This window comes from Protopterus annectens, chromosome 4.part0, assembly GCF_019279795.1.
Source record: "Protopterus annectens isolate FY-2018-M chromosome 4.part0, PAN1.0, whole genome shotgun sequence".
Taxonomy (NCBI): Eukaryota; Metazoa; Chordata; order Ceratodontiformes; family Protopteridae; genus Protopterus; species Protopterus annectens.
In genome coordinates, this window is record NC_056733.1 from 131,784,032 (window position 1) to 131,807,336 (window position 23,305).

A 23,305-nucleotide genomic window follows, 5' to 3' on the forward strand; every position below is an offset into this window, starting at 1 on the left:
TCAGTCAGCTCATCTCAAGCTAATGGTTTGGGCAAGTGGAAGGTGCCCTGAAGCTTTGGAAGATGTTTGGCTGTTATATTCTTTTCAAAATGTAACACGTATACCTTACGCGACTGCAACAGTGATCAATATGAAAGGATCTAGTGTCCCTTAGGAACATTCCATGTTTTTCCTGAAACTGGTGCTAATGTTATACTCAAATCAGTTAATTCATCTGTGAGTTTTAGACAATCCCTTCATCTCTCAGTGTTTGATAACCTGTTCATTTTCAGTGTACTCTGTAGAGGCAGAAGTCAGAGAAGAAAGAGAAAGCCGATCACACCTTAGATGAACACCACCAGCTCAAGTTCTTCCTGAAGCAAATGCGTTAGTTTAGGAAGATGTGAAAGCTTTTTGTCGCATCTGCTTTAAAAAGGAACTGACAATTAGCAAGCAACCCTTTTCCAAGTGGTTTGCATATAGCATTGCTTTTTGCCATTTAGTACTAACTACCTACTGGAAAAGGCTTACAAATACTTTCTCTGGATTATCAAACTTGATTCATTGTTCAAGCATGCTGTCTTAAACTGGCATATGCTCATCTTCCATTGCTTCTTCCTATGTAGAATTAGTGTACATAGAACTTTGGGAGTTCTGGGGCTGATTCACTTTGCGGAAATAGTGAGACAAATGATGTTATGTTGTCCTATCTCACCTTCATTCTTGCAATGATGGGTTTGGAACCAATTCTCAGCTCTGACTCGACTAAATACACAGCTGAAAGACTCAAACTTGGCTCGTGGCAATTAGGTATCCCATAATGCAATGGTGTAATTCCCCAGATCTCGTTTGCCACTTTACGAGGTTGGATGCTCTCATCTTGGCCGTGGCTAAGTTGTGAAAATATTCTTCATTTTTACTTTTAAAACCAGTAATCTTTTTCTATATTATAGTAGATAGTGTTTTTCTTGCATTGTAGTTACTTACTTAGCTTTCAAATTTAGTAATACCCAAATTGTTCTAGCTTTATTCCCTTTGGTGCTGCTTTTGGCCATCGTTTCTTGCTTTACTGTATCCTTTGTAGTGGTTGTTGTTGTGTTTTGTCGTAGATAAATAGTAGCTCATTTAAGTTAGAGAGCTCTTCACCTGTTTTAGTTAGAGGTAGGGTTGCCACCTTTTTAGCTGGCCAAAGTGGGACATGGGGATGTGGCCAATATGACACTGGCCACACCCTCTACCATGACATCACCACAGGAGCGGTGAAGGAGATGCTGTAGTGGCTGGTTGGCTGGCTGATGAAGTGGCTAGCTGGTTGTGGGAGTAGCATCTGGATGGATGGATGGATGGATGGATGGCTGGATGGATGGATGGATGGATGGATGGATGGATGGATGGATGGATGGATGGATGGATGGAAGAATGGCTGGCTGGTTGCATGAAGGGATGCATGGCTGACTGGCTGGCTGGTTGCATGAAGGGATGCATGGCTGACTGGCTGGCTGCATGAATGGATGGCTGGCTGGCTGGTTGGAAGAATGGCTGCCTGGCTGGCTGAATGGATGGGTGGCTGACTGGTTGGCTGCATGAATGGTTGGCTGGTTGAATGAATGGATGGCTGGCTGGTTGAATGAATGGATGGCTGGCTGGCTGGATGAATGGATGGCTGGCTGGATGAGTAGATGGATGGCTGGCTGGTTGGAAGAATGGATGGATGGATGGATGGCTGACTGGCTCATTAGAAAAAAAAAATCTCTCTTTTTTTTTTTTTTAGTGGCTGTAGAAGCGCTTAAAACAAAGCACTCCTACAGCCGCGATCTTTGCAGGGCTCTTCCTGCCCCAATCCTCACCCCTTTCATGAATTGCAGACAATTGCTGCATGAATTACAGCACCCGGACCTAACAGGCAGCAGCTTTGCTTGCAGGTCCGGGTTGCTGGCGTAACTGAATTGCCATGGAAAAGCCGGAAGTAATTGCAGCTTTTCCACGGCAATTCATTGTGATTGAAAAGCGGGACTTTTCAAGTCACACTACTTTCCACTGCGGGCAAAGGCATCTCAACCCGTGAGTGTCCCGCTGACAACGGGAGATGGGTGGCAACCTTAGTTCGAGGACTTGTAGTTAGTGTGTTGTTTTTTTTCTGGGCAATAGGGCCATTTGAGTTAGAGGCCCTATTTTGTTCCCTTATTGTCTGTCTCCCTAGTGTTTCCTGTAGTTAGCTATAGATCAGTTTAGTTTAGTAAGTTAAATTTCTTGTTGTTATATTGTGGTCTTATCTTTATCATGTCCAAAGACCCAAAAGAGAGGGAACATAAGCCTTTGGGCTTCAAAAAATGCCAGAAGTGTTCACAAAAAATGTCTATGATAGATGGTCATGTCATTTGTGTGTATTGCCTTGGAGCTATTCATTTACAAGAGGATTGTACATTTTGTCATTCCTTTAGTGCCAGGGTTTTACAAGAACAGAGAAACAAATTGATCCTTAAAGGGCTCTTAAAGCCAACTTTTGAGGAAGCTATCCACAGTTCTTCTTCCTCTTCTCCATATTCTAAAAAGGACAAACCTCAAAAGAGACAATCACCTGCTACATCAGCTCAGTTGGAGCCGCCAGTCAAATTACCAAAAATTTCTAAGGCCTGTGCCTCCTCAGCTCCACAGTCCTTGGAGCCGTTGGAGGTTATACTGATTGACAAGCCTGGTTCTTCGGTTCCAAAGCCTTCGAAGCTGCAAGATAACTTTTCTTGGTGCCAGTCCATGGATATTTCACCAGCTTCCCCGACATTGAGATCTCCCATTTTGCACAGGTCTCGTTCTCCATCCCTTTCCTCCAGGTCCACCTGGAGCTTATCTGACGCTGATGTGGAACGGGTGGTGCGCAGACTCTTGAAGTTGCTGGCGCTGACTAAATTATTTTTGGCTTCAGCCCATTTGGTCCCGGAGTCTACTATACCAGCCGTACCCACTGTTGTTCCTCTTCCGAGCCAAGCTGGACCTTCAGAGCTGGAGTGCTTGGTACCACTTACTGTGGAGCTGGGGTTCCTCGGTCGGCCCTGAGAGGGATTCTTAGCCCTGATCATCTTTGGTGTCTTGCCTGTCCCTTGGAGTGTTGGCCCGGCTTAGCTCAGCTCCTACATCAGCCTCGGGTCCAATCTCACTGGTTCCGGTGCCTTCCTCTGTCTTCTCAGAGCCAAGGGAGTCTTCTGAGCTGGTGTGATCTGCCTTTGAGCTGATGAGGAGTGTGCTGTCTACCCATACAGCTCTACGTAAGGATACCAGCACTCATCCCCCAAGGCACCGGCTACTGTCTCGGCACCACTCATTCCACAGGACAGCAGAGATCCAGAGTCTCAGGATCCCCCACTGGGTGAACCACTCTCCTCCGAGGCCTCCCCAGAATATCCTTCTGAGGAGCCACCTTGGAAGAGAACTTGCAAGAGGAAGTACATAGACTCTCCAGATGAGTCCGTCACTTCAGACACTGACCTCGAGGAGTCGGAAAGGGTCCCCACGATCGTCCTGTAATGATATCTCATTTGCAGATATTCTAGAGATCCTTAAGCAGAGAGGCGGCTGGCAGGCCACCACCCCTTCTGATGAGGAGTCAGTGTACTTGAAGGCTTTTGGATCTCAATCTTCAGCCTTCTGGGTGTCTCTGCCTTTTGATGAGCTAATAGACCTGGTTAGTTGAAAGGCGTGGGAGTCACCTGACACAATGGAATCAGTCCCTCGGAAGCCAAACAAATTCTTATCAGCTCCTTCGGGAAAGGAGTTCCTCACTAAGGGGGTACCTGTAGATTCTATGGTGGTGGCAGCAGCCACCAAGAAGAAACTTTCAGAGACATCGTCATCTGCTCATCCTCCGAATAAAGACTCTTGAACGATGGACAGATACAGGAAGCGTGTCTTTTCTTCAGTGACGTTTACACTCCGATCGCTGAACTGCCTAACTCACTTTACAAGGCTACAAAGAGATCTCCTGAAAGAGCTAGGAGATACTTCACAAGGTACATTAGCTGAGGGGGTGATTGAGAAGGTCTCCTCCCAGCTATCCACCTTAAATTCCATCGTCAACTCCTCCATGAGGCTGATATCCTACACAGCTGATGGAGCAAGCAGGGTAGCAGGTTCCGGAGTTTCCCTTAGGAGACACTCCTGGATGCGCTTATGCAATTTTGCAGAGCCCTTTAAGTCTACTTTTACGAATGCCCCTTTTGATGGTTTCTTGCTCTTTGGATCCAAAGTAAAAGACACTCTCACCTGATGCGAGCAGGAAGGAAAAACTCTCTCTGCAGTTGGAGTATGTTTTTCTGTACCTTCATTATGCATATCTGCATGGCTTAGTGGTAAATCACTTTGTGTATGGTGTGCAAGGTCCTAGTTTCGAGCCTTGCAGGAGCTGTTCAAGACCTTATCCTAAAGGTCAGAAGAGTGGAAAATATGGTTCAAAAGATCCCAGAGAGTTTTCCAGGATGCACGGGGTGATTCCTTCCCCAGCGGTAGAGGGGGAGGTAACAATGGTAGACGCCACCCCAGAGAGGCAGAGGGGGCCCGCAGAACCAGGCTGACTGTGATTCCTTTTACGGATGCCTTTATCAGTGCTCCTGAAAGAAGGCCCGACTGCTGTGATCTGGAGGCAGTTTGGGGACATTTATCTATGTACCCAGAAGCCTGGCAAACTATCACAAGAGACAAGTGGGTACTAAGAATAATATCCAGAGGATATTCCATTTCCTTCTCCAATCCTGTTCCACAGACCAGAACAATCCCAGATGTTCCACCCAATCTAAGGGAGCAAGCAACTATAGAGACTCAAATGTTGCTGCACAAAAGAGTCATCCAAAAAGTCCCCACAGACCAAATAGGATTCGGAACTTACTCAAGATTCCTTTTGGTGCCAAAAAGAACAGTGGGCTGGAGACCCATATTAGACCTAAGCAAATTAAACAAATCTGTCAAGAAGTCAAAGTTCTGAATGGTGACACTGCAGTCTATACTTCTCTTTTTAGGGAAAGACGATTGGATGTGCTCGATAGACCTTCAAGATGGTTACTACCACGTAAAAATGGACAGGACATCGAGAAGGTACTTACGCTTCCGGCTGGGAGCCAGTCATTATCAGTTCCGAGCTCTGCCCTTTAGTCTCACTACAGCCCCCCAGAGTGTTCACCAAATGCATGGCAGTAGTCACGGCTCACCTGAGGTGTCTAGAATTCCAAGTGTTTCCCTATCTAGACGACTGGCTCCTATCTACCACCACCAAGCATCTACTCCAACAAGCCAGGGATCTGACTTTGGACGTTTGTGCTCAGTTTGGTATTACAGTCAAATTTCAAAAATCTGCCTTGTTGCCCTGTCAGCATATTACCTTTATAGGCACAGATCATGCACCGCTTCTATGGTAGCATGTCTTCCAACAGACAAAGTTGCAGCACTCCGACAGCAGATACTTTATTTTCTTCCCAAAACCAAGGTGAAAGCAAAGATAGTTTTAAGATTGTTAGGGACAATGGCTTCCACAATAACACTGGTTCTTGTCAGAATGCACATGAAGATCCTTCAATGGCTATTGTTCTCCCAATGGTCATTTCAAGAGCTTCCTGTGTCTCACCCGATCTGGATAATGGAATCATGCAAATAGGACTTAAGATGGTGGATACACTCCAGCCATGTGACCCTAGGGAGACTCTCTGTTCCACAACAACCCATAGCTATGGTGACCACGGTTGCTTCCAAGATAGGGTGGGGGGGGGGCATTATCTAGGGAGAACAGTCCAAGGTACATGGCAAGAACACGAGGCTCACTTGCATATAAATGTCCTAGAGATGAGAGCAGTGCTTCTTGCATTGCAAGTACTTCACAACTCTCTTCCTCTAGGGACAAGTGCGATACAGTCAGACAATATGTCTGTGGTCTGGTACATAAACAAGTAGGGGGGAACTAGATCTTACCCTCTTTGTGTCAAGGCCCTAAGAGTTTGGCAATGGGCAGTTTCTTCCCAGTGCTTTCTAATAGCAACACACATTCCGGGGAAGACCAACGTAATTGTAGACAAGCTGAGCAGGACAATTTTAATGCCTCACGAGTGGTCTCTCAATCAGAATGTAGCGGAAAGGATTTTACAAACATGGGGTCTGCCTTGCTGCAATCTTTTTGCCACTCCCATTAATGCCAATTGCAGCAACTTACTTTACCCTAATCCCCCCTCTGGGGCAGACACAGAGAGATGCACTTGCTCACGATTGGCCCGCGGGACTTCTGTATGCCTTTCCTCCATTTCCTCTCATACCCAGAGTCATTCAGAAAGCACAGTCCTTGGGAAGCAGGGTAATTCTCATTGCTGCTTACTGGCCTCGTCAAGTTTGGTTCCCCTTCCTTTGGCCTCATCTTCAGGAGAAGCCTTGGACTCTGGACCCAGTTCCAGACCTACTGAGACATATGTCAGGTGCACTTCATCCTTCTCTCCACACCCTAAAATTGACAGCTTGACTGCTCCACTTCCCAATCTAGTCAGGCTTCAGATTTTCACTCCTGCAGTTAAACATATCTTAATGTCTTCTCATAAAGCTTCCACCAGAAAACTGTAATGCAAAGTTGTTCTATCTTGCCATTCATTCTTTACTGATGGGTTCGGAGCCGATCCCTCGGCTCCGAGTCGGCCAATTTCAAAGCTCGAAGTCTTCAAATAGCTCGAGGCCAAGTCCCTATCCCATGATGCACCTAGATTTACCTCAGATCTAGTTTACTGCTGCAACAGATCGGAGGTTCTACATTAGCTCGGGCCAGTAAAACTTCTTTTTCCTATATTTCTTACTTATATTGATATCTAGGTAGTTTTAGATTGTTAGATAGTTTTATAAAGCTCTTATAGCTTATTTGTGTGTTTACCTATATTGTATTCCCTTTCCCTAGTGTGCTTTCAATTTCTAGTTGGCCTCTTGTTTTTAGGCCTAGTTTAAAGACTTTCTGATTACTTAGAGCGTGCTTAGTCAGTGACTTTTTGTCACTACTTATGCAAAACCTTACATAGGTTTATTATTTAGAGTGTATTTAAAATAGTTAGATAATGGTATAATCTGCTTAGATAAGGCTTAGTGTGTGTTTTATAGCAGCTATCCTTTTTCTCAGTATAGTCTGCTTATCTTTAAAATTGTGTGCTTTAGACAGACTTCTTTTTCTGTCACTTTAATATTTAGATTATTATTGGTCTGTGTGTGTGTGACTTAGTCTGGATTTTCTAAAGGGCTTTTGTTTGATAATTACTGTTAAGGATTTTTTTTTTTGTAGTTGACAGCAATTTTCTGTCTGATATAATAATGGCTGACCAAGATAAGCTCGTGTGGTGCAGAAGCTGTTACAGGCACCGGCCTTTGCAAAAATTTTATCGGCTCCAACCCAAATGGCTTCGGAGCCGAAGACTCTCATACCAGCTAAAACTGTTCCTCCTCCGAGCCATACTGGTCTTTCGGAGCCAGAGGAGTCAGATTTGTTAATTGTGGAACCTTGGAGCTGACGCCTGCTCCAGTGTCTTTGGCTCCATTCATTCTGACATCCTCGGTGCCGATCGAGGACTCTAGGAGCCGACATTCTCTGGTCAGGTCCGGGGAGGATAGTCGAACCGACTTGTCGGTTCTGACTCTGCCTCTCGGAGCTTTGGCTCGGATGAGCTCGGCTCCTACCTCTGGCTTGGAGCCCACTATCCTGGTGCTGGGGGTATCGATGGTTTCCTCGGATCCGTCAGTTTCCTTGCATCAGAGCAGAGGTGTCTTCAATGCCATGAGGAGAGTTATGTCTCCTAAGACATCCTCGACCTCAAGTCTGGTTTCCTCCTCCCATAAAGCGCTTGTGTCTGCTTCTGCCTCACAGATCCTGACCAAGCGTAGAGACCCACAGCCTCAGAAAGCCCCATTGGGTGGTCCTTGCTCTTCTGAGACCTCACCAGAAGCTCCGACTGATGAGGTTCCCAGGAAGAGAGTGTGTAGGAGGAAACATCTAGACTCCCCTCAGGAGTCCTGAACATCAGATACTGACTTGGATGAGTCAGAAGGGTCCTCACGGTCCCCCTCTGAGGATATCTCATTTGCTGAGATACTTGAAATCTTTAGGCAGAGGGGTGACTGGCAGTCCAAAAACCCTACTGAGGATGAGTCGGTTCTCTTGAAGGCTTTCGGGTCTCAGCCCTCCACCTCTTGGGTGTCTCCGCCCTTCAATGAGCTTTTGCAGCTGGTCTCACGAAGGGCGTGGGAGTCTCCGGATACTATGGAGCGTGTGCCTACGAGGCCTAATAAGTTTATATCTGCCCCCCAGGATAAATCTTTCTTGTCAAAAGGTGTGCCAGTTGATGCCATGGTGATGGCAGCAGCCACCAAAAAGTAAATGTCTGAAACTTCCTCATCTATCTAGCCATCCTGATAACAGAGACTCCAGCATCATGGATAGATATGGGAAGTGCATGTTTAGTTTATTGACCTTTGCACTTAACTATTTAACCCATTTTACGAGACTATAAAGAGATCTCCTGAAAGAGCTGGGAGATACTCTTCAGGTTACAGTAGCTGCAGGAGCTTCAGACAATGTTGCCTCCCAGTTTGCTACCCTCAACTCCATAGTGAACTCGTCCATGCGCCTCATTTCATATGCAGCTGATGGAACGAGTAGGGCAACGGGTACAGGAGTTGCTCTTAGGAGACAGTCCTGGATGTGCTTGTGTTCCTTTGCGGAGCCCTTTAAGTCAACTTTTGTGAATAATCCCTTTGGCTCATCCCTTTTTGGGCCCAAAGTTAAGGAAACTTTGACCAGGTTTGAGCAAGAGGGAAAGACTCTGTCTGCCGTCGGAGTCCATTTTTCCACCCATACCAGACCCTACCCCAAGGGTCAAAACAGAGGAAAAATGTGGTTCCGAAAAGCCCAAGGAACCTTTCAGGACACACATGATCAACCCTATCTCCAGGGGCAGAGGAGAGGGCAATAATGGAAGATGCCGCCCTTGCAGCAGAGGGGGTCCACAAAACCAGGGTGACAAAGATCACTTCTTTGGGAAGCCCTACCAGCAATTCTGAAAGGAGGCTTGACTGTCCTGCTCTGGAGGCAGTCAGGGGTCGCATATCTTTGTACCCAGACGCCTGGCTCAAAATAACAAAAGACAGCTGGGTACAAAGTATAATTTCCAGGGGATACTTCATCCCATTCTACACTCCCCCTCCACTGACAAGAAAAATCCCAGACGTTCCACCCAGTTACAGGGAACAAGCAACAGTAGAGGTCCAAACGTTGCTAAGAAAAAGAGTCATCCAGCCAGTCCCAGCAGACCAAACAGGATCCAGAGCTTACTCAAGATTCTTTTTAGTTCCAAAAAAGACAGGGGACTGGAGACCTATATTGGACCTCAGCACACTCAACAAATCTGTAAAGAAAGAGAAGTTTTGGATGGTCACGCTTCAGTCATTACTTCCCTTCTTAGGGAAAGACAGTTGGATGTGCTCGATAGATCTGCAGGATGCATACTACCACATAAAAATGGCCAGGCCATCCAGGGATCATCTACACTTCTGGCTGGGAGCCAATCTTTACCAGTTTCGAGCCCTGGCCTTTGGTCTCACTACAGCTCCCAGAGTGTTCACCAAATGCATGGCAGTGGTCATGGCTCACCCGAGACCTTTAGGATTCCAGATGTTTCCGTACCTAAACAATTGGCTCCTTACTGCCACCACCAGGCATCAACTCATTCAGGCTAGGGAGTCCACTCTGTCATTCTGCAATCAGCTGGGCATTACAGTAAACTCAGAAAAATCTGCCTTGTTGCCATCGCAGCATATTGTCTTTATCGGAGCAGAACTGGACACCACCACCACCATGCTAAGACTTCCAGTAGAGTCTTTCTTCTGCGTCAGTATGTTCGCATATTAATATCCAAAAACAAAGCACCAGCATCCTCTGGGTACGATCGCGATTCAGACGGACAGCATGTCAATGGTCTGGTATTTGAACAAACAAGGAGGAATCAGATGATACCCCCTTTGTCATGAGGCCCTCAGAGTGTAGCAGTGGGCTGTTTCCACCCAGAGCTTTCTGTTAGCAATGCACATCCTAGGGAAATCCAGTGTGATAGAAGAAAAGCTGAGCAGAGCAATTTTGTTGCCCCACGATTGGTCCCTTAAGGTGGAAATAGCGGACAGGAGATTCTGCAGGTGGGGGCCAGCCTTGCTGCAACCTTTTTGCCAGTCACAAGAACACAAAATGCAGAAGCTACTTTGCCCTGATTCCTCCTCTGGGAGAAGCCCCAAGGGACGCACTCGTTCACAATTGGCCCCCGGGTCTCCTTTATGCATTCCCACCAATCCCATTGATCCCCAAGTTATTACAGAAAGCAAAATACCTGGGAAGGACTATTATTATAAAAGCTCCTCATTGGCCTCATCAAATTTGGTTCCCCTTCCTTTAACTTCATCTTTTGGAGGACCCCTGGATTCTGGTCCCAGTTCCGGACCTTCTGATGCACTTGTCGGGGGAACTTCATCCCTCTCTGCAGTCCCTGAAGCAGACAGCTTGGCTGCTCCAATTCCCATCATAGCCAGGGTCCATAACCTTTCCAATGAGACAAAGCAAATTCTCCTGTCCTCTCATAAATCCTCTATGAGGAAGCTTTACCTCAGCAAATGGAAAAAACATTTTCTATTTGGGCCTCTAAAAACAATATTGATCCTTAGCAAGCCCCTATGGCCTCTATTCTAGAATTCTTAACCATGATATTCAATAAAGGAGCTGCAGAAGCAACAGTCCATGTTCAACTTGCTGCCATTTCTAACTTTCATCTGGGATTTGAAGGATTGAATATTATGTTTCACAAATTATCCAAAGCCTTTCTCAAAGGGACCTTTTATATTAGACCACCTGTGAAATCTCCCTATTCTCCATGGAATCTAAATTTTATGCTTTCCCACATAATTCTTCCGCTATTTGAACCAGCTTCCTCATGTGACCTCAAATTTTTGTCATGGAAAAGCATCTTTTTAGTGGCTATTACTTCCGCCCACAGAGTGTCAGAGCTTCAAGCCTTGTCCATTAAGCCTCCTTATTTGATTTTCCATGCTGACAGTCTCACTTCAAACAAACCCCTCTTTCTTGCCCAAAGTTTGCACTGAAACTAATCTCAACCAAATTATTGATTTGCTAGTTTTCTTCCCCAACCATTCCAACAATCTAGAGTACATGCTTCACAAACTTGATGTTCACAGACAGCTCAGATTGTATTTGGATAGAACAAACGATTTCAGGAAATCAGACCAGCTTTTTGTTTCATTTTCAGATTCCAGGAAGGGTAGGCCAGTGGCTAAAACAACTCTGTCTAAATGGTTATCTGATTGTATCACCTTTGCTTATTCAGCTGCCAATATGCCCTTACAGCATAAAATTAAGGCTTATTCAACCAGAGCTGTTTCTACATCCTCTGTCTTTTCTGCCAGACTTCCTATTGACTTCCTATTGATAACATTTGTGCAGCAGCCACTTGGTCAAAAACTCATACTTTTATCACTCATTACAAAGTTGACAGGGCCTCCTTTGGATCCACGTTCCTGAGAAATATACTCCCGTGAGCCACCTGAGGTTGAGGGTGCTTGGGACACTACCCATCAGTAAAGAATGAACGGAGAGATAGAACAACTTCACATGTGAGTTGTTCATCTCACCTTCATTCTTATGTCCCTCCCTCCTACCCCCTCCTGAGATTTCAGATGACCGAGATGCTGGATCCATCCTGGTTGCTCAATCCTTCTATACCTTCTCTTGGGAGTGATAGAATGACATATGGTATTGTTATATGCAGCAAACAAGATCTGAGGTAACTCTGGGTGCATCATGGGATAGGGACTTGGCCTCAAGCTATTTGAAGACCTCGAGCTTTGCAGTCGGCCTACTTGGAGCTGAGGGATTGGCTCCAAACCCATCAGGAAAGAATGAAGGCGAGATGAACAACTCACATGGAATGTTATGGTAAGTACATAACTTCTTTTTCTAGCAAATGGAAAAAGGTTTTCCCTCTGGGCTAAAAACAGGAACATTGATCCCTTTTCTGTGCCCATCCACTCTGTTTTGAAATTTTTGGCAGAGCTCTTCCAACAAGGTTCAGCTGCAGCAACCATCAGAGTACAACTCAATGCAATCTCAAATTTCCACATTGGAGAACATAGGAGTCGCTCAGGGCTCCATTCTAGGACCACTACTATTCAATATATTTATCAATGACCTTCACAAAGTCTCTCAGATAGGAAACTTGATCCAATATGCTGACAATTTGACAATTATATCTTCTGCCGACAATTTCTCTGACCTTTTCAAAATAACCCAAAAAGCTTTTACTTCTATAGAAACCTGGCTAAATAATTCTCAGCTGTTGCAAAATACCAAAAAAACAAAACTACTTTTCACCTCAAAACCACCAAGCATAAACTTTAAGATTTTTTTCTAAAGATGGAACTGAAATAGAACTAGCTAAAATGGCTAAACTTCTAGGTCTGACAATAGACAACAAACTTACCTTTGAGACACATATTCATAGCATAATAAAAAAGTACACTTTAAATTAGGCAAACTATATAGACACAAATTATACCTCAACATGCAAACCAAAGCTAAACTAGCAAATACCCTAATCCTCCCTTCCCTCCTATATGGAAGTGCTCTCTTTACCAATCTACTCTCATCCCTTAGTAATAAGCTGCAATCCTGCTATTATAAAATAGTTAAATTTGCCTCAGGAAAAACAAACCGGACACATCACTGTGAAGCAATTGCAGAACTCAACTGGCTCGAATTCTCAAGCCATATTTCTTATACCCAACTAAAACTAGCACATAAACTAATTTTCACACCCCACCACTGCCCAGCACTTCACTCAGTCCTGCAAACTTACACTCCTACTTGGTCACTTAGATCATCTCAGAAACAACTAATAAAGGTTACAAAACCAAATAAAAGAGCTGGGCAAAGTCTGTACTCCTGTAATATAGCCAAACCTGGAAACACATTACCCTCCATGTAATTCTAATGGAATCTTCAAAACTCTTTAAATCATCACTCAAGCTACATTACCAGAAAAACTTATCCTGTCACTGCACAACAATCAGACCCCCTCAGCCTCCCTACCCCATGCTAAACTATCCTAAGTAACACTCACAATTTACCTCATTTTATTCTTCTGCCCTTTACTGCCTGACTTTTCTCTCCTTCTCCCTACCTCAAGCTAAACTATTCTATGTGACACTTACTTATCACCAGATTACATACCTCTGCCCATTACTGCTTGACTCTACTCTTTTTCTTGCTTCCAAACCTACTGAGAATTTTTTTTCCAAATAAGGAACTATAAATATTTTTCATTTTAAATGTTCTATGTTGAATGTGCTACCACAAAGGTACATAATGTGTAAATGTTTATTTAAATGTTCTATGTTGAATGTAGTACCAACATGGTATATAATGTACAAATGTTTTTTCTTTTTTTTTTTGACTGCACTACCATGCAGCTTTTCTCCCTGGGCCTCCACTGAAAATGAGTCAGTGGTCCAGTGGACTTTCCCGGTCAACAAATGTCAGTAATTAAATAAATATGGTGATTCTACCTCGAACTTAATGTCACACAGGTTGTGTAGAGCCTTCTTGAAAGGTGCCTCCTTATTAAGACCACCCTTTAAGGAACCCCTTTCTCCTTGGGATTTAAATTTTGTTCTGTCTCAACTGACGTTAACACCTTTTGAACCCTCATCATCTTCAGACCTCAAGTTCCTTTCCTGGAAGACCATTTTTCTGGTGGCTATAACATTTGCAGGAAGAGTATCAGAGTTGCAAGCTCTATCTATTAAACCGCCATATTTGATATTTCATAAGGATAGGGTATCTTTGCAAACTTAACCCATCCTTTCCACCTAAAATCTCTTCTTCAACTAACATAAATCAATCTGTTGAGCTTCCAGTGTTTTTTCCTAATCACAGCAACAAGGCAGAATACAAATTACATCAACTAAACATGCACAGATAACTCAGATTTTATTTGCATAGGACAAAAGATTTTACAAAATCTGATCAGTTATTCGTATCCTTCTCTGACGCAAAGAAGGGTAGCTCAGTTTCAAAAACTACTCTTTCCAACTGGCTCTCAAACTGCGTTACATTCATTTATACCTCAAATAACAGAGATTTACCATTTAAGGTGAAGGCTCATTTCACTAGAGCAATGGCTACGTCTTCTGCCTTTCAAGCCAGAATTCCTATGGATAATATTTGTGCAGCAACTACCTGGACCACTCCTCATACATTTATCATGCATTACAAAGTGGATTTGGCCTCCAGGGATAGGGCCTCCTTTGGTTCCATAGTGCTTAAAGGTCTACTCTCATGAGCCACCCAGGGAAAAGGTGCTAGGGACGTTGTCCCATCATTGTAAGAATGAAGGCGAGATAGGACAACATAACATAAAGAAGTTATGTACTCACCATAATGTTCCATGTTTTTTGTCCATCTCGCCATTCATTCTTACGAACCCTCCCTCCTTCTCCCTTCCAAAGACTCCTTGTGGACCTGATTGATGTTTTACTACCTTCAGGAGTTCTTTGTTTCAGTTTGTTTTTCCTTCCATTAGGGATAGCATATATTTATATATATATGCATATATATGTATATAGTTGTTTACAATTCATTTAGTAGTAGCAGCAAACAAGATCTGGGGAATTACACCACTGCATTATGGGATACTTACTTGCCACAAGCCAAATTTGAGTCTTTCAACTGTGTATTCGGCCGAGTTGGAGCCGAGAATCTGCTCCGAACCCATCATTGTAAGAATGAATGGCAAGATGGACAATAAACATGGAACGTTAGGGTGAGTACATAACTTCTTTTTTTGCTGCTTGTCACTGACTGCTCTTTATCCATGGTAAAACAACCTCAGAGTGAGAAAAATCAAGGGGGATGGGAATGCGGAGAGTATTTAACACCTGAAAAAATGCTTTGTTGTCACATTTTTTGTAAATTTTTAGGTCACATACATGCATTACCAAAATGTGTACTAGATCTCTAGTTTACGAGCTCCTGTGACTTGGCTTGTGTAATGTTGGATTGTGTGAAATAAGTTCACATAGTGGATCCATTGGAAAATGCTGCTGTCCATGATGAGACCATTAGAGGCTTAGCTGCTTGCAGTGATTGCTTCAAATTGCAATAATTTGTGCTGCAGTCATTTGGTTGTTATTTTACATTTCCAGCAGGCATTGTTGATCTATTTGTGATTCTAAGAGTTGGACCTCTTTTGATTCATTTGTACTTCAGCAGTTAGCCTTTGTGTCTTCACCTGCTGGCTGTTGTATGGATTCTGCTAGCCTAATTCTTTTTTAACTGTTCATTATTTCTCAGTGGTAGACCCACCAAGGATGTTTCCTGACACTAGATAGACCATATAAGTTTTGACCATATCATTTGATTTGTGAGAGGAACCTTCTCAGTGCATCACAGATATCATCTCAGCATCCCCTTGTGTCTGGACACCTCCTTCATTCAGAGGGTACTGTTGGAGTTTCCTGTAGGTTGGACAGATATAAACTATATTTCACTGTAAAAGTTTATCTGCCAGATCTGTACTGTTTGTTCTGATTTGCAAATATTTGCATACTCATTTGAGGCAGGTTGGCAGGGTCAGGGGTTAGCTGTCTCCTAGTGGAAGACATTATGTCACAGTATGCACTCGCAAAGACCATGCATATTCCTAAGTGTGAGTTCTCCTGAGAAAATTGCTGAATTGAGTGTAGGGAAAAGATAATTCCAGTAACAGATGCACCAAAGAGAATCCCATCACTGAACAATTTAAGAACACATCCGTTTAGTAATGAGCATCTTATATACTGTTTGGTACATTTCTGAACTTTGTGAACACGGTATAAAAAATAGTGTTGTTATGTTGTGCATTGATGTTTTATTCCAGATGCTACATCACCTTAACTCAGTCCCTCCATTTAATAATGGGAGGTGCCCCTGCAGGACCAGCTGGAACAGGCAAAACTGAAACCACCAAGGACTTGGGCAGAGCATTAGGTATCATGGTGTATGTTTTTAACTGCTCTGAACAGATGGATTACAAGGTAGGTATTAGGATGTATGTCTTTAACTGCTGTTAACTGATTGATTACAAGGTAGCTGAAATAATTGTTAATATTTGCAGTAAACACTCGAATAAGCATGCCCAGTATTGTTGGAAAATGAAATAATTAGCATTTAGAAGTTTATTTTATATTTTCATAATAATTTATTATTCACATTTATTACTGTGAGCAACTGTACTCAGCGGGATAAACTAATAAGTCCTTATCCCAGCAGTTCTTGCCAGCCTTTTCTGTTGGAGCTCTAGTTGTTCCAGGGCAAACTGAGGGTACATTCCTTCCAATATGTCCTGGGAATGTCCTGCAGAATCATCCCATTGGTTTGTGTCTAGTATACCTCCAGTGGACGGTACCCAAGGAGCATCATTGCAATGTGTCCAGACCTCTTCAAGTGACTCATTTCATCAAAGAGGAGCAACAGCTGTATTCTGAGGTCCTCAAGGATTGTAGAGCTCCTTACGCTGTTATAGAAAGCACAGTCATCTTTAAATGTACTTTTGATGGTGCAGATACCTCCTTTCCTCATCTCTCTCAGGGTTATATATGAGAAGATGTACTTTGTCCTTAAGAAAAGTTGCTAAGATCTCAGTTTTGCATACCTGGATTAATCCATGACATGTTATTTGGATAACCTGATGATATCACTGCCATGGATAAGAAAGGAAAGGAAACACAAGATCCTCATCTAAGCAGACTTAATGTCCTCCTACCTCACAGTTTCAAGAAGTTACCATCAAACGATAGGTTATTTTACAAGAATGTTGCACCTGTCCAAAGAAATGGACAAAGACAGTACAAAGAAATACAGTCCCCATCCTCTACAAGTTCATAAGGAAAAGGAAAAATAAAATTTAAAGATCTTCCAAATCACTGCAAGCCTTTTCTTCCCTTCCCAAATATCATTTGATGGCAGCTGTCAGTATTACTTATTCTCACAGTAATGAATAACCATAGACAGATGAGTATGTTATGCATTCAGTCAGCGCTATGCCATAGAATTCCGGGAAGAAGCATAAATGCAGCCGTTTTCACAAATGTCAGCACAGCAAAGTTATGAAGCTGTTCAGTTTAATTTATTACTTTCTAACAAAAAAGTCAATTCATTGAATGTCTTCTAGTCAAACAGACTAATAAGTCTTCTATTACAGATTAATCTTTGTTCTCAGAAAGGTTAATTTCCAAGAGAACAATGTTTAATTTATCGATGCTGAACAAATTTATGAGCACAAAATCATTTAAGATGATTCATGTGAAAACATGATTTCCATTCTTGAGGAATGATGTTACGTAGCAGCACTGGATAGGGAAGACACATTTCACATTTTAGTAAGTCCATCTCACAGAAAGTGGCACAGTTGGCATAATCAAGGTCTTTGCCTTCCATGCTCAAGGTACAAGGTTTGATCCTTACCTTTGTCTAATGCCTGTATGCAACTGGCATGTTCTTCCTGTGTCTGTGGGGTTTGTCCTACTTCTCAAAACAGGCTGAGAGTTTCTACCTCAAACTCAGCCAAAAATTGAGTTGTGGGCAGCAGCAAAGGCTCTAGATGGTGCCCAGTAGGGGAACAGTTGTATAGACCAGCCACTTTATGCATTAACCATGTTGTGCAGTATCTTCTAAACTGCAAAGACAAGATCACAGACTGAGCGCCATGTCAGGGCTAGCTAATTATCAGAGTAAAAGAAAAATTGTCACTAAGTGATTTGATCTCATTTACTAAGGTTGCCAAAAAATAGGCAAGAGTATTTGCTGATGATGGGTCGGTTGAGGACCTGGACTTCTCCAACCTATGCCAGACTCCCATGCTAATGGTTGAAGGGGTCTGTGTGCCCCTGTTGGCCAGTGTGCGCATGCCATAAAACCCAGCAGCCCTGGGTTACCTGGGATAGCTCTGTTGAGCAAAAGATGGATGTAAAACCAGTCAACTTACAAACATGAACAAAGGATTGCTACACTCAGTACAGGTTCACTGACAGGACTCAGCTTTGAAGTGGATGACGTGATGGTAATAAGGGGACTGGACATCCTGTTTATATAGGAGACAAGATGGAAGGGCAGTGCAGCCAAGTCACCTGTCTTGGGCTCAAGAGTCTACTACTCAGGAGGAAGACAGGAGGAGAGATGAGAAATTGTGTGGGAATTGTGGTGAGGAAGAGGCTTCAGAAGACTGATGTCATCAGAATCAGTGACAGACGCATGGTAATCACATTCCAGTATAAAGACAGGGCAGTGTTCATAATCTTAGCATGTGCCCCACAGCAGGGTTTTAACAGCAAGGGAAGAAGAGTATATTCATGTAAGAGTTGCAGGACCTACTAGATAAAGCAGGACAATATGAGTTGGTGTTGTTGATAATGGTGGACCTGAATGCACATATCAGGACAGACAAAGCAAGATATGAGGACTGCCTGGGGCTACATTGGTGGGGCAACAGGAATAAAGCAGGAGAGGTAATTCTAGACTCCTGTATGGAGAATGGGTTGCTGGTAGCCAACAAATGGTTCAGCAAGAGAGATAGTCAGAAGATCACATAAAAGATGGTTAGCATGCACCTTTGGTTGATTTCCTCCTAATAAGAAAATGTCACTGAGGTAGAATCAATAATTGCAAAATCAACCCCAGTGAAGCAGTCAGTTCACAGCATAAACCACTGGTTGCCACAATCAAATGCAAGCAGTAGTCAGAGAAGTCTCTAAGGTCAACAAAGACTAGGCTGAAGACCTGGAAGTTGACTGGAGAGAAAACACAAGAGTCAGGAAAATACTCAGGGCTCTGTCACCCCAGAAAGAAAAGGAAAAAGGTGGAATTGAAGAAGAATGGCAGTGCCTCAAAACAGTATGTGTGAGAACTACTAAACAGATAAGTGGCTGAGTCACATATGGAAATAAGGTGGATAAGGAAACCTGGTGAGGGAATGCAGAAGTTCAGGAAGTCATTAAAATAAAGAAGGCATTCAGGAAAAAAGTGGGACATAGAAAAGATGGACTAGGCTAAGAGAGAATACTAGTTGATTAACAAAGAGGCTAAGGGTGCAGATACAATACTGAAAAAACATGGCATCAGAGACACTCTTCCAGTTTCTGGAGAGTGACTCCATAGATGGCACAAAGAAAAAGGTTGCAAGGCAAAAACAATGAGATAAAGAAAATACTCATCTGACATTATTAATAAGGGATGCCAGCAAAACCTTGTTCACCAATTCACAGGACATAAAAGGCAGATTGAAGTAGCACTTTTAGCATCTTTGGATTGAAGAAAGCACCACATAGGTTGTGCTGCCCCAGACACAGCCTATGCTGAAAGAAGAGCCCACTCTAGAAGAAGTAAGAATAGCACTAAGAAAAATGAAATCAGGGAAAGAACCAGGCTCAGATAAGGTCATGGCAGATACAATCACTATGTTTCGTGATTTATGGGAGAAATGTCTTTCGAGGATGGAAAGAAAGATGTATCCCAGATGACTGGGGAATAAGCATACTGGTGCCAGTGTACAATACAAAGGAGACATTCACAGCTGTGGGCAGTATAGAGGCATCAAACTCCTGTCACACTGCATGAAAGTTCTGGAGAGGGTGATTAATAAATGAATATGCAGAGTACTAGAAAGTTAGGAGGCAAGCAGTTCAGATTCAGTTCAGGATGCAGCACAACCAACCCAATGTTTGTAGTAAGACATAGGTGAGAAAAGCTAGTGATGAGGAAAGAGTCCAAATGCCCATTCCTAGACTTGGAGAAAGCATATGACACGGTCCCAAGAAAGTTGATTTTGGCAGTCCAGCAATGGTTTGAAGTCCCAGAAACAGTGGTAGAATTGGTGCAGGCTATGTACAAGGACTCAGTGACACAAGTACTCACAGAGGAGTCCCATTGGTAGTGGGTGTACATCATGGTTCAGCTCTGAGCCCAGTGCTGTTCATACTGCCAATAGACAACATTAGCAAACAGACTGGAGGGGACAGATCAGCAAAGTTGCTAAATGCAGACATTGTGGCATTGCAGACAAACTCTGAACAAGAACTGTAGCAAAGGATAGGGAAATAGAATGCAAAACTGAAGGCACATGGGATGAAACTGAATACATATAAGACCATTGTAATGGCAGTAAGTTGGGGTAATCTGACAGAAGATGAGAACTGGGACAGAATGGAAAATAACAGGTTAGCAGCTCCAGGTACCTGGGAGGGGAGGTTGAGGAAAAGGGAAGTCTGAATGAGGAGGTCAAAACAAGGATCAAGGGGCTGCAGCCAAATGGCATATAGTGCCAGGGTAGTTTATGACAGCAAAATGTCAAAGAAGCTGAAAAGGTGCACAAAACAGTGGTGTGACCAATACATCTGTATGGTACAGAAACCTCAGCAGTGAAAGCAGAGCAGCTGAATAAGAAAGAGGTGATGTAGAGTGCCTGAGATAGGTGGCAGGATGCACACTGTGGGCTAGATGAAGAAATTAAGACATCAAAGCAGAAGTCTGAGTAGCTTCAATTGCTGAGAAGATCATAGAGAACAGATTCCAGTGGTTAGGGCACATGTGCAGAAAAGCAGAGGACAATCTGGTATGAAGATTTGGAACAGGCGGGAAGATGGTAAGAGGTAAAGAGTGCATCTAGCAAAGAGTTGGATGGAGTGTATGAGAGAAGACCTGCAACAGTTAAGCATGATCGTGGAAGAAGGTAGTAGATAGTGCATTAAATTGAGAGAGATGTTGAAGATTGATACCACAACCATAACTCTCAACCTCTTAGCCCAAGAAATATGGACAAAGCCAAAAAATGGGGGGGGGGGGGCAAAGGGCCAAAATAGGAACAGATTTTAAAATATTGCTCTTATAAGCTTAGAAAACTGTTAGAATAAAAAATTTTGCATTTGCATGAATTTTATATAGGGTATAAAGTCTGAATCTCAATTGTCTGTCATTATTTAGTAACTTTCATCCTCAACAATTTTCCAGAAAACCACAAATTTTATGAAGAACAGAGCAAAAGTGTCAGGCAAAAATCTGGACATTCTGTGAAAATCGAGAGGTATGGCCACAACCAGACCCCATATAGAAAATGGGGAAAATGGAGATGATGATGATGATGATGATCTCACAGTATCTCTGACTTTGGGTAACAACCATCACTTTTAGTTGTCTTCTCTGACATTTGGTCTGTTCACAGCCATCAGATTACTTAGTAAATATTTACCATCTCTCTTTGCATATTTCAGAAAAGAAAACATAATCACTTTTTATTTGGAGGATCATTTAATAGTGGCTCAGTCACAGGAACTTTACCACATCAGATCAGTCTAATAAGTTCACTTATGCAGCCTTTGGGAGTGGTAATAAACTACCAGAAATAATCTCTTAAAGGGACAATCCCAGCATTAGAAATTCATTCAGAGTTTAGGATGACCAAGTAAAACACACTTTGATAACATCATGACATTCCTGCCCATGGTATCATTTCAATTTAAATATTTTGCAAATCCTCTGTTCCAGTCTTGTTTTAGTTCCCAGTGTGAACTGAGCTTCCTTTTCTGTCCCTATAAGCTTTCAGTCAGAGTAAAACCTCAGAATTTGGAATTTTTCAGCCTGATAGTTCCTGCACCTTCATCTGAAAGTACTGCTCATCTGCAGAAGTTAAATGTAACATACATATACTCCTCTTTACTGTAGAATGTGATTTAAACCTTCTCTATCCAGTTCATGTAGATAATGACTGAACCCACATTTCCTATTTAGCAATGACACTACATGTCTTGGGACAGAAGAAGAAAAAAGTAGGATATAGCATATCAAGTATAGGTGAACATTTGCAAATCTGCTTTAAGTAGTGATTTTCTGTCCCCACAGCAGCTGCTGCTTCATTCTTGTTTTCTGTTTACATAGCAATACTTGCTGGTGAATTCAGGGCTCCAGTGAGATTTTAGTGCACTAATTTGTAAAGTTATGTCAATAACATTGATCTGTGTATATTTCGTTCATTTTGTAGCTATTTAATATTGTTGTGTTTATTCATTTCCAACTATTTTTGCTGATGATTTTGGGAACAAGCTGAAACTAGTACAATTCAAAAGTTCCTATTATAGGGACATTTTTTGCATAGTGTTGTAATTAGAAAGTTTATCAAACAACAGGTTTTGTATTAAAATGCATTTTCAGATCAATAAGAAGTATTAATGTCAGACATTATTTGCTGACTGTAATTCTCAGTAATTTACCAGAAAGATGTTTTACAAGACACAGGGCAAGTTAATTAAACAATAGGATCTGATGTTGCCCCTCACATTCTGCTTCAGTGATGGGTTACGGATCCGATCCTTGGATCCAATTCAGCCACCTTCAACAGACTTTAGCTTCCTGGCTTGAGCTTCTCCCTTACCCAAAATCCTCTGCCCTAGCTCTACCTCCTCAGATCTCTTTTGCTGTCAATGTGTGCAGACGTGTTCTCCAGTGCTCCGAGTTGATTCTCAGCTAAGTGAAGTTTTGCTCTTAATATATTTCTATTGATATTTAAAACCTTCTTTCTTTATAAAACTCCTCCCTTTCCTATTTAGTGTTTGAGGGCATCAAGTATATTTTTTTTAGGCTTCCTATCTTTCCTGCCCCTTCGGGCCTTGGCCATTCCTTTAAAAAAAATATATATATCTTTATAACTTTATAGCTTTTCCTTTTAGGATTGGTTGCCTTTGGACATATTGTAATTTATCTTCATGGATAAGCCAACTGGTTTTAAGAGATGCAGGGAGTGTGATAGAGAAACCCCGCACTCCGATGCACATGACAAATTTGTTTATTGTTTGGGGACTGCTCACTTGGATTCCTCTTGAAAGATCTGTGAGGGTTTCAATCCTCGGGCAGTCCAGGAGCATAGAAATAAGTTAATTTTAAAAGGGCTTCTGCCAGCTCACCTTTCTTCTCCAGGGGCTCACCCCCCCAAGGATTTGCAAGGCTCCGAGGCAATAAAGCGCTGATATAAACAATCCAGGGCATCCTCTGAGCCCTCTACAAAAATCGCTTAAGAGTCAGATCCGACAATGTTGGCACTTAGATCTATGTCGGCTTCCTTGGATCCGATAGACTTGATGGCTCTGAGTGAGCCTGCTTCCATACCAACAACCACTTCAGATCCTACCACTTCGAGTACAAACTTTCAACCTCTTTCTCAAAGCCATAAATCCCCGGATCCGGGATCTAATATTT

General features: G+C 42.8%; 1 protein-coding gene across 1 annotated transcript in view; it reads left to right on the plus strand.

Moving 5' to 3' along the window:
* LOC122800226 (dynein axonemal heavy chain 17-like) overlaps window positions 1-23,305 on the plus strand; it is a 17,083,451-nt gene that overhangs the window by 8,881,296 nt on the left and 8,178,850 nt on the right. The window contains exon 37 of the mRNA XM_044069720.1: window positions 15,945-16,101. Within this exon, the coding sequence (XP_043925655.1) occupies window positions 15,945-16,101 (157 nt within the window). The remainder of the gene's footprint in view (window positions 1-15,944; window positions 16,102-23,305) is intronic.